Below are 12819 nucleotides of genomic sequence, written 5' to 3'. Positions count from 1 at the left end.
ATTTAGAAACATATCTTTTTGTTTTCAAATGTTGGTTGATACCAGGGCTTCCAAACGTTATAATAACGTATGATTATAGCGCTATATTAATTGACAAGAAACGATTGAAGTTTGTAAACGTAATTCTAACGGAAAGCGATAATCAAAATAATTAAATACCACAAAACAAAACATAACGATTAACAAAATATAATATATAGGTTATATCATTAAACAAAACATAACGCAAAACGTAATTTATAGAATACCATTGATCGAAAAATAACGCAAAACGAAATATTTTAAAATCTATTTATTTTAAAGGTCTATTGGTTTCGTAAAAACATTTATTTCATGCAAACAATCTAAGAATTGGTTATATTATATTCCGTATCCGGGCCATTACCTACCCGCATTAGTTATTATTTTTAAATTTAATAGGTATTAACACTATTTTAAATAACGATAAACGCAAAATTTGTGTAACGTTTTAATTGTAAATAACATAAAACGGAATTTTTTTCAATTGGTTAATACCTATGACCTATACCTATTTTTTGTGGTCACTCGAACGTAATAATACAAATATCAGCTATAATAGTATAATATAATTGCATGTCATATTCTAATTAAATTAAACAAATAATCACTATTTGCCCGTGTATATTTGCATCAGAATTTTTTGTTGGATGTGTACATTAAAAATAATAATAATTCAAATCTATTTTAAACATTTATTCATCTCTAGGCGTGATAAAATAAATTAAATCAAACAAAATCGAAAATCAATTAAATGAACTGATTAAAATCAAAGACTACTATTATATCCAGATAATGACGGTAATATATAACATTATAACACTATGTCAAAATAATATGATAATATAACATTATGACTGCAGAGTTTGCTTCTGATTTATTTGACAAGCCATCACACTGGCTGTTGTATTTTCGGCTTTCACGTTTTTATTCAACATGACGTTGTTTTGATTAGCCCACTCGGGGTAATTAGCCTCGTACAAAGTTTTCAGACCCAAAGAATTCGCTATTCCTTGACTCTTTTTGTTTGTGAATATTCCTGATATTACGTTACACCCCAGATGCACCATCTCGGGTAACTGCTGATTGATTACGCACTCCAACAGTTTTTTACCCAGTCCTGTGTGTAATAAAACAAATATTAATTCAGTCGATTTAAACTAGGTATAGGTATGATATATAATACTTATGTGTACTTTATATATTAATAAATATAAATGAAACGCCATAGTATTAAATTATTTTTGCCGAAGCATTTCATCGAGTGTATGCGAATTTTCGTATTGCGTTAGAGTGTTTGACTAATATATTATACTGAAGGGGATGGGTGGAATATAGTTTTTAAGTAGTTCGAGTTAGGCAATTTTCGAATTGCATGCATGCGGGTCTTGTAAATTTGTGCGAAGTAAGTGATCATTAGTGTGTGTAAAATAAATAGTGGATCATTCCTGTACGCGCAAGTGCAAGCAAGTCACCGTTCCGACGTTGCGCGCGTGAACGATAAACAATTTATGCATTATTGTATTTTGTTCCATCCTATCCATCGACCTAATAATGCGATCAATTTTCAGAAAACTGATATGAGTTTGTTATAATGTCTTCTTGAGATCGGTTAGTCCACATTTTAATATTTCTGATTTAAATTACAAATAATCAACGTTCGAAAATTTGGAAATTTAAAAATATTTAAACTAAATGTATAGTTGTTGGTGGAGGGGCGGGAGGTTGAAATTTTGAAAAGTTGATCGACCGATCTCAAGTAGACATAATAATGAATTTAAATCAGTTTTAAAAATTATTATCGCATTACTAGATCGATCAGCATGATGGAATAAAAATTGGTATATCTTGGCTAAAATATAACTGTCCGCTACCGATCCCTTAAAAAAAATATTATTATGCTATTTACAAATTACCAATAAACGTGCGGTCTACGTTTTATGTAGGCAATACTAAAACACACTTACCTTGACCTCTATACGGAGGAAGAATAAACCAAGCGTAAACTCTGAAGAATGCTACGGTTTTGTAATATTTGTAAATGTCAACTTTTTGGCTTAAGTAGTTTTTGAAATTCTGTATTATATTCCACTTTTCTCCTTCGTACAACTAAAACATTTTTTTTTCGTGCATTAAAACAAAGATAAATAAAAACTTGGAAAATCGCTCTGTCGTATAGTTGTTGGTTCGGGGTCGAGGGTACCTAACCTATCGTCACTGCAAAGTATAGGTCACTGCGTAATGGATGAGTTAATTATAAATTCAATTATAAATCATCGTATAAAAGAAAAACAATCATTCTGAGCGGAGACGGCGTGTCAGTCTCTGTTTCTGAAAATATTTTATAATTCATTTTATTAATGAATAAAAAAAGAGACACATGTCTTGTGTGACACATAAATTGACTAAGCATACAGACATAATTATTATTTTTCTATTTACAACGGTATATAGGTTGAAATTATTTTAGCTAGAAACACAGCATATCATATTATACTTAGTTCTCAGATTTCGAAGCATGTACATTATATTTTACCGATGCTGTATAGGACAATGCATTTCGAATGCATAATTAATTTCGTCTATAAAAGATACATCAAAAGTGGAACTTTTATTTTGATCCCCTATTCAATTTTTTTTTAAATTTTCATGTTATTTTATTAATTTTTACTTTTATATATTAATACATTTAACGAGATTTTTGTGTAATTTAGGAAATTCAAAATATCGTATCAATAAGTATTGTTTTCAAAATTACGTTTTGTTTATGTTATCAACTGTATAAGCTATTTTCAATTCTCAATTCTGCATAGAAGAAAAATTAACGTCACCCCACCCCCAACCCAAATTTCAGATATATAGATCCACGCCTGTTTGTCATTAACATATTTAAGTCGATATTACAGACATACTGCGTAACGTAGAATGATCAATGATATTCATGGTTTTAATAGATTAAAATTAGTTTATATTATAATATGTTTAAAATGTTATTATAATAATATAATTTATTGAAAACAACAACAATATATTATGTGATGGTGAAAAATTTCAAGTCCCTACGGTTGATATTTTTCAAATAACGCAACATAATAACTAAAACTGTTAGTTTTAGTTTAAAATTTTAATTTGAACAAAATATTTATCCACGTCTTTACAAGTAACTAATGAACTATGAAATTCTGAACTTTCTGAAACTTTCCACGAAAACGAGTGTTTATCTTTTAACAGAATTTAATTATTTAACTGTCCGGTTTCAAATTATTGTATATGTAGGGCGAATGTACCATCATTTTGTAAATTAAATTTGTCCAATTACTCTCAATCTGCTAAACTCTAATGAGTTATCTTCAATCGAACAAAATCTGCAGACAATTATTCCAATACATTTCCCGGAGCTTTTTTCAATTACGATGGACGATAGAGTATCCGAAATCCAATGTTTGATCAAATATAAAAATTGATCAACTGAATCTTGATCTGATGACAATGTGTTATTATTGCATAGTGATTCTTCGTAAATATAATTATTCTGAAAATAAAACGTTATTAGCTTATTTTTTTTTAAATAATTGATTATATTAATTATATTACAATTTAGGCACAAGAAATAGTTAAACTTTACCTACTTAAAATTTTGAAAATATTTTTCACTCTTATTTTAACAATATCGATTACATTTTACTTAGAATAATAAATAATAATAATATATTTACCTATATAATATCTATAATACTGTTTCAAATTTCCAATATTTAAAAAATAAGAATAGACTTACGTCAGCAATCCGGAACTCGCTAGACCGAATATCTAGTTAACCCGGATGGATCAATATATTTATTTTTATCCTAAATTAATTCATATAGGTTTAAAACTATGCGACCACGTATAATGGTAAGACTAAAAATGTCATTATAATTATTATGAATAAAATAAGTTTTTATTTATTCATCTAAAACTTGGTGTACCTACATATGTATTGTATCTCAAATCATTATGTTTAATCTAGACTTTCGGTGAACCGAAAAGAGTCCTACCATGTCTGGATTAGCGAGGTGCTATTGTATAGGTACCTATTTATCTATTTATCTATTGTTACATATTATTATATTTTTCAATTTAAACTCAATTTCATATTTATATATTACATACATCTGATGGAAAACTGGTTGGACAGTTATAAAAATGCGTTATTGGTTATTAATTGATTACCTACCTACTTATATGCATGTTGGTTGTTACCATGGTACTTATTATCGAAAAGTCGTGTGGTATACGAGTACGTGTAAAGGGAATTTTGTAATTCACACCATCGCAGGTATCCAAAAATAGTGTTGTAATTACCACACTAGAGCACCGAAATACGTAAGATATATTTAGTCGATAATCAAATATTTGATCATTTTGTCGGAGACTCGACGGACTCGAATGACAATAATGAATAATAATTATTTTATAAATAACTATCCGCTGCGTTTTATGGTAATCATTACACAGTTTGACGTCTCCTCCGTCGTAATCGCGTTATCACACAGTACCTATAGGTAATACATTTATTCATTTTTGATAAAAAAATAATGCATCTATTATTTCAATATTATATAATATGTTTTTCATAATAATATAGGTACTATTATTATTATTATTGTCATTAAGTACCTAAGTAGTCTTAAAGTCAATACTGAGTACTGACGTACTACCTACCTACCTAGCTCAGAACGGTGTGAATATAATATAAGTTTGTGAAATTACCGCTTAGAAACTTTTATGGAATATTCTATTTATTATATTCTCATAACTCAATATCTTATAATATGCTCTACTTTTGAAATGTGTACGTATTATTGAATGAATAATCGATTCGAATTTCGATGCCCACTGTGATTCATATTTTTGGCATTTGGCTATTGTAGGCAATTTGCATTGAAATCGACCCACATTATATACAAAGTGTACATAAAGATACCTTTACTATAATATTTATCACACACAGAAAATATCTATAATGAATGATTTATTAATCAATGTTTACAAATAACTATATGTTGATGGCTATAAATTAGGTATAAATGGTATGTATTATAGTATCGGTTAATTTACCCCTTATCAATTTAGTTAAATGTATTTGTTGGAATTATAAACAAAACCCCCTATATAATGTAGTGTATAAGTAATATATGCACACTGTAGTTCAGCAGACGCTGACTATATATTTTTATAATACTACAGCATATATGTCTTGTGTAGTGTAGCCGTGTATACATAGTTAGTCGTTGATTTATATAACGCCTCGTAACACTATTGTACATCGTATCATTATGCTTATTATTATATATATCTGATCTTATTATTATTTACCTTTAACTTCTGTATATCTGTAAACTTCAACAGGTTATGGGCCCAGTAGAAAGGTCTTTATAATAAAGTCGTGAACAGTTAGTAAAATAATAATTGATTAACGAATTGCGTGTATTGTGTACAGATATTGTACAACAATAATAATTCGTGAAGTAAGTGCAGTGTAATGTGCGTGCGTTTTCTTAGTGTGCAGATAGTGTACGTTTACGTTTTTTTTAAATATGGAAAACGAACAATATAAATTCAACAAACTCAAAGATGCATCAAATTGGAACATGTGGAAATTTCAAATTAAGGTAATCATGAATGCAGCTGAAATATTTGATGTAGTAACAGGAAAATCAAAGAAACCAATTTTAGCAAAAATCGGTAATAAAACAGAAGATGAAGTGAGAAAAAGACATAGCGTTAATTTTCCAATACGGAAAAGGCAGATAAAAAGGCTCAAAAATGTATCGTCACATCGTTAGATGAACAACCTCTACAATACATTATGAACTGTGAAACAGCAAATGGTATGTGGAATAAACTACTTAGTGTATACGAACAGACGTCGGACACAAGCATAACTATAGTACAACAAAAGTTCTTTCGTTATACAATGGATCCAAAAGAAAATATAGCAGGTCATATTTCAAAATTAGAAAATCGAAGTAGACAACTAAAACAATTAGGAGAACCTATCTCAGAATCAATGTTAGTTACAAACATTTTGATGACATTACCTGATAGCTATAGGCACTTCTACAGTGCATGGGACTCAATGAATAGTGCAAATAGAACGCCAGAACAATTAACTACTCGATTGATGGTGGAAGAAACACGACAAGTGCAAGGACAGGAGGTCCGTGGCGATGGTGCTGAAAGTAGTGCGTTGACTGTAAACAAAGTCAAGTATAATAAAAGTTAAAAATACGTGAGCAAAAATAGTAATTCAAAACCAGGAAAATGCAATCACTGTAAAAAACCAGGACACTTGAACAGGGACAGCAGGATATTCAAAAAGGAACAAGAAGAAAAGAAATCAACTTCTGGTTTGGCGCTTATTGGTGTACAAAGAAAAATTGAAGAAATCGACAACTCAGACAAATGATATGTGGACTCAGGTGCGAGCGACCACATGACTAATCGAGAAGAGTGGTTGGTCGATTATAAACATTTTGATGTGCATTCGCCTGTACATATTGGAGATGGTAAGCACATTATGGCAGTCGGGAAAGGTAACATGAATATTCATACTTATGTTGACAATAGGTGGATAAAAGGCTACTCATAAAATGTTTTATATGTACCTGATCTAAAGGTAAATTTATTTTCTTGTGGGGCATGCCTTGATAAAGGTATTATAATGGTAATAGACAGTAAAGGTTGTACATTTAAAATTAATAATCGTGTAATTGCAGTCGGTGTTCGTGAGAATAAATTGTCTACAATGCTAATCAAAACAGATATTTCAGAGGAAATTGGACACTGTGCTAACGTTGCAGTTAAGAAATTAACGTTAGAACACTGGCACAAAATACTATGTCATCAGAATGTCAAACATGTTCGTGAGTATTTAAAACACAATGAAATACAATTTACAGATATACAAGGACAGTTATTCTGTGAACCATGCATCTATTGCAAACAGCATAAGGAGACGTTCACTCAGAGCAAAACAATGACTACTGAACCAGGGAAAATAATACACAGCTACGTATGTGGACCCATGGAAGAGAATTCATTAGGAGGTAAAAGATATTTCATTATCTTTAAAGATAATTATTCTAAATATCCTTATGTCTATTTTATTAAACATAAATCTGAGGTTAAAGAAAAACTTAATTGTTTTCTGAGTATGGTTAAAACTCAAACAAAAAACGTTATTAAAACTATTAGAAGTAACTGTGGATTAGAGTATAAGAATTCCGAAGTTCAATCAATTCTAAATCATCTTTGTATAAAGCATGAAACAAGTATACCTTATACTCCTGAACAAAATGGAAGAGCTGAACGTTCAATGAGGACTATTTGTGAGGCAGCCAGAACAATGATATATGCCAAGAATTTTCCAAAATCACTGTGGGCAGAAGCAGTCAATACAGTAGTCTACTCATTAAATTATGCTGGTAATTCAGGGAAAGTATGTAAAACTCCATACGAGTTATGGTTTGATAAACTTAGTTCGTTGAATTTGGAATAAATGCATATGTTTAGTTCCAAAACAACGACGAAAGAAGTGGGATGCAAAAAGCCGAAAAGGATACTTTGTTGGATATTCAGAAACTTCAAAAGGGTATCGTATTTGGATAAAGAAAATAACGAGATGTCACTTAGTAGAGACGTCATTTTTGAGGATGAAAGTGTTATAAACGACCAACTTGTAGAATGTTCTAATAATTTAAATGATAGTAATAACATTGATGTTCTTAGCCTACACAAGAACGGCTCATTAGAACACAGCAATAAATCAGAAGGAGATGAAGTCATGGAAAATTAATTTGGATCAATAAGTATAGCTGACAATGAAAAACAAAGACATGAACAAGGAAATGGGTCAAATGTCAACGTGTACAACTTGCGAGACAGAAGTAATATTAAGAAACCATTACATTATGATAATTCAGCCTTTTTCGTAGTCGAATCCGATCCAGTGAATTTCAAGAAAGCTGTGGAGTCACAAAATTCAGAAAAATGAATAGGAGCCATGAACAATGAAATGGAATCTCTTGAACAAAACAGAACATGGTCTATCGTAAAGTTACCTAAGGACAGAAGTATTGTAAATTGTGGTTGGGTGTATAAAACAAAATACAATGTTTATGGACATGTTGATCGATACAAGGCTAGGCTAGTAGCAAAAGGGTATAGTCAAATATTCGGTATTGATGTTAATGAAACTTTTAGTCCTGTAGTAAAGATCGATTCAATTCAGTCTATATTAGCTATATCAGCAGCAGAACAATTACAACTTCGACAATTTGACGTTCAAACAGCCTTTTTATATGGAGATTTGGACGAAGAAATTTACATGAGACAACCAGAAGAGTTCAACGATGGTACTGAAATGGTGTGCAGACTTCAACGCAGTTTATATGGTCTAAAACAGTCACCACGATGTTGGAACATAAAGTTAAAAACATTTCTTCTTAACTTTAATCTATTAGAAACAAAAGCAGATCCCTGTGTTTTTGTTAATAGAGAAAATAACAAAGTATTAATTGTCGCTATATTTGTTGATGATGGTTTAGTTGCAGCTACATCGAGTCAGGATGTAAATGCATTAATTGAATATTTGAGACAACATTTCAATATTACCGAAGGAGAATTGAATCAATTTTTGGGTGCTTCCCAAAAAAAAGGGAACAATTAATTTTGGATTGATATTTAGTTCTAGACAAAAACTCATGTTAAAGGGATACTGACTATGCAGGTGACTTGAATACAAGAAGGTCAACATCAGGGTCAGTATTTACATTAGGATCTGGAAGTATAGCATGGAGTTCACGTCGTCAACAGTGTGTTAGCCTTAGCACAACTGAATCAGAGTACATAGCTTTAAGTCAAACAGTACAAGAATTAACTTGGTTAAAATTGTTTTTTGGTGAATTGCTGGACCAGCCAAAAATGGTGCCAACGATGTATGGAGACAATCAAAGTACGATAACTCGCAAAAAATCCAGAGTTTCATAGAGGAACAAAGCACATAGATGTTCGCTACCACTATATAAGAGAAAAGTGCAATGAGTTGTTTTCATTGGAGTACATATCCATCAAGGAGCAGATTGCGGACATTGTGACAAATCCAACTCCACGAACGCGGTACAATGAGCTAAGGGAGATGTTAGGAGTTATAAATATTGATGTTTAAGGGTATATTGTTTAAGGGAAAGTGTTGGAATTATAATGATACTATAAACCAACTTTTAAAAATATTATCTTACCTACTATAAATATATAACTACCAATATTTAGGTGGTTATAAAATTTAATTTTTTTTAAAAAATCATAAAATTATAAAACTATACTAGGCCAAATCACTCAATTATTATAGTTTATTGCATAATACCGAATCTGGTGAACACAGCATACATTCAATGTTGCTGTATGCGCATTTTTTAGACGAAGACAACAATAATATACGGGTAATATGGTGTCCTCTTAGTATTTCATTTTCTTTACTTGTCACTGTAATGAACGAATTTCTAGCTTTATCTGCCATAAATCAAGAAAATAGTATTATAGACAAATATGTAAATCCTGCAATAACTTCCGAGTCATAGACTTATCATTTAAGAAAACGATTAAATCCAGACAAACGCACCCCAAAATTTGGTTCACTGAGTAAAAATATTATTATGAGTGCATTGAGATTATTTTTTTATTGCTAAACCTCAGAATTTGAATTATCATGCTATAATATGTTTTGTTATCTAGTAATGTCACAATAATTTTTAAAACATAATTTCGTATGAATTTTTTTTAAGAAAGTACATGTACACATATACAATATCTGATACGTAAGGATGTACCAGCCAATATAATAATATATCTACTGAATACTTATACTAATTAAGGGTGATCTGCAGGAATTTATCAAAGGGAGCGAAATATTTTCATTTTTCCATTATGATTAGTGAAAAAGTACCTATGGTTTGTGACATATTTTCATTCATACGGGTGAAGAATGTAAAATGTATTTATAAATGATGTAGGTAGTTAGTTATAACTTAATTTTACAGAAGGCGGAATTATTTTTAAATAATATGTACCTGTTTGATTAAAACGATACGTAAACTTTAATTAAAAAATGCGGTTTTTTTAAATACCGACATAAAATGTTACTTACCACTTATTTTATAGTTTTAGATTATTTATAAAATAAATAAATATCAACCAAATAATTTAGAAATTAAAATTATTATTATTTTTTTTAAATAACTTATTTATAAACATACCTAACTGTATTAATTATAAATCAGACTAAGCCACTGATACCACCAACTATTCTATAAACATTACATTTTTTTTTTATCAAACAAGTAAAAGCTTGATTGACACTGCACTTGGCCCCACCATCACATGCCATAAATTTATAAAAAAAATCAACGTTCTTATAGTTCTGACGTTTATAATCGAGTTTAATAAATGTCACTCGGAAAAAAATGTTTTTTTTTAAATTTAAAAAAACCTTTATTTTGTGATATTTTATATTACGCATAATGATTATGATGATATATGACCCGGACAAAAATCCAAGAAGGGAAACTGCTCATACTTGTCCCCTGCGTATGCCCTTGCTGATACTAACTGCATTAGGTATGTAAATATTATCTGACCTTTATGTTCAAACGGTTTGAAAATAAAACATTTTTTTATAAAATATTATCAATTATCAGAGATGGGCAAGATACTAAAAAATCAGTATCACGATACTAGATACCATAGATACTTGGATTTGTCGTAATTTGAATAAAATTAGGCATAGGTTTTTTTTTAATTTTTATTTATACACAATTAGGTAGGTATATTAATTATATTAGTTAGTATAGACTACAAAATAACTTAATAACAATTTAGAGACAGTTAATTATTATTCACGTACATAACTATTTAGATAGTCATAAAGTATATAGGTAATAAGTAATAACTTAATTATTAAACTAGTATTATATAGTATATTATATTGATAAAAACAGGAAAGAGATAATGATTATTATAATACTATAGTCAATAATATTACTAATTACTTGGTATTTAATTATATGTACAATGTGTACTTGTTGTATAATAAATTATTAATAATAGTCACTATTCAGGGTTGAATTTAATTTATATTGTAAATAACGCCTGGAAAACGAATAATTTCTTTATTTATTTAGTATAATACTATAGTATAACGTCTTGTTTCCTTTTCAAAATAGTAATTTTTCAAAAGTGACATCTCATAATTTATTCCTACCAGTTGTGGCCTACAGGCGCCTACAGCTTACAGGAAATCACCTATAACTACTTAATTATATTTGTATTCCCAAAATAAATATTAATTATGATAGTGAAAATCAGAATTGTTGATAATTTAAAATTAATTAATACTGCAATTAAATTATGGTATTCATAAATTTAATTTCGCCTCGTCTTTTACACATATTATACTAAAACATAGTCAAATAGTCGCGAATGGTAGGTAGGCGTGTGAAAATAATCGTAAAAAATGTATTTTTCGAAGTATCGCATTAGTGTATCGAGTATTTTTCGATAAAATTATTTATAGTTATACAAGATACTCGATACTTCATATAATTGTATCGACACACAAGGTATAAGATACTTGTATCAAAAATACTGCCCAACTCTGTCAATTATAAATAATAATATTTATAATTATAAATAGATTTTTAATTTAAAAATACAAAGATAAATAACTATCTATTATAGGTATTACGATGATTAAACAGTAATTATAAAGTATTTCTGAATATTTTGAACACCTTATATTATATAGGTTACCTAATATAATATTATGACGATATTGCTATTATGATAAATTACTTTAAACATATCTAAGACTTCGTCGAAACGCTCGTCAACAAATACTTGAAAAATGAATTCTGATTTGAAGACTGTCCATATTCTAGGTTGAGTTATTCTCGTCATGAAGTCTTCGTCTGTTTCTTCTTCTGCCGGTAAATCTTGTGTCGGCTTGGACGACATCGTTAAGTACGCGTATCGTTAGTACCGAATTCGTTAACCGAACAGTAAAAATTAATTTCCTTTCGTAAATCGTAGGTACTGTACTACTAGTGTAGTGTGATACCTCACCTACCACCTATTTAGAGACGATATACCTAACCACAGTAGTTTAACTCTATCGATCGTTAATATAATGGTTACCAAGGTTACAATGATTAGCAAAATTATCAATAATTCAAACTATGATATTAAAATATTATTATGAACATACCTACTAGGTATTATTATTATCGTATAAAAACTTACATAGGTACCCATAAATAAACATTATTGTGTTTCTAGTGTTTTGCTTTGTTTTTGACGATGTCGGCGTGCTCACAAAACAATATCCAATAATAAATATTTACCGATCAAACATGCACGCCCCTGCGAATTGAGGGTCGATACGAACAATAGAGAAACAGCAATTTTCCGCTTCCTGTGTTATACGTATTATGTTTTTATAAATAAACTACTCACTGCACAGTATTTACAATAGTAGGTACACAAACATAAAGAAAGTCAACAAAACGTCCATGCTGTATAATAATAATACGTAAATAATTTTATATTAATATTTAAAAATATTCTTCTGAATGATTTTCGTTTTTTATTGAAAGTCACTCGCAATAATAATAAGAAAAATGGTCTAGAATAATAAATTTTACGGACTGTAGTCAGAGGATGCAAAAACGGGGTTACCCTTTTCCACCAAAAGTATACCTATTT

General features: G+C 29.6%; 1 protein-coding gene across 1 annotated transcript; it reads right to left on the bottom strand.

Annotated features, from left to right (window-relative positions):
- Positions 1-330: 330 nt before the first annotated feature.
- On the bottom strand, positions 331-12158 carry LOC132936548 (uncharacterized). Its single transcript, XM_061003289.1, has 4 exons — positions 11911-12158; positions 3338-3550; positions 1986-2127; positions 331-1138 (listed from the first exon to the last, which is right to left on the bottom strand). The coding sequence occupies exons 1-4, from the start codon at positions 12070-12072 to the stop codon at positions 870-872; spliced, it is 786 nt and encodes a 261-aa protein (XP_060859272.1). The 5' UTR covers positions 12073-12158; the 3' UTR covers positions 331-869.
- Between the last annotated feature and the right edge of the window lie 661 nt (positions 12159-12819).

The sequence above is a fragment of the Metopolophium dirhodum genome, chromosome 1, assembly GCF_019925205.1.
Source record: "Metopolophium dirhodum isolate CAU chromosome 1, ASM1992520v1, whole genome shotgun sequence".
NCBI classification, from domain to species: domain Eukaryota; kingdom Metazoa; phylum Arthropoda; class Insecta; order Hemiptera; family Aphididae; genus Metopolophium; species Metopolophium dirhodum.
This window is presented reverse-complemented; position numbering and strand designations above follow the sequence as displayed.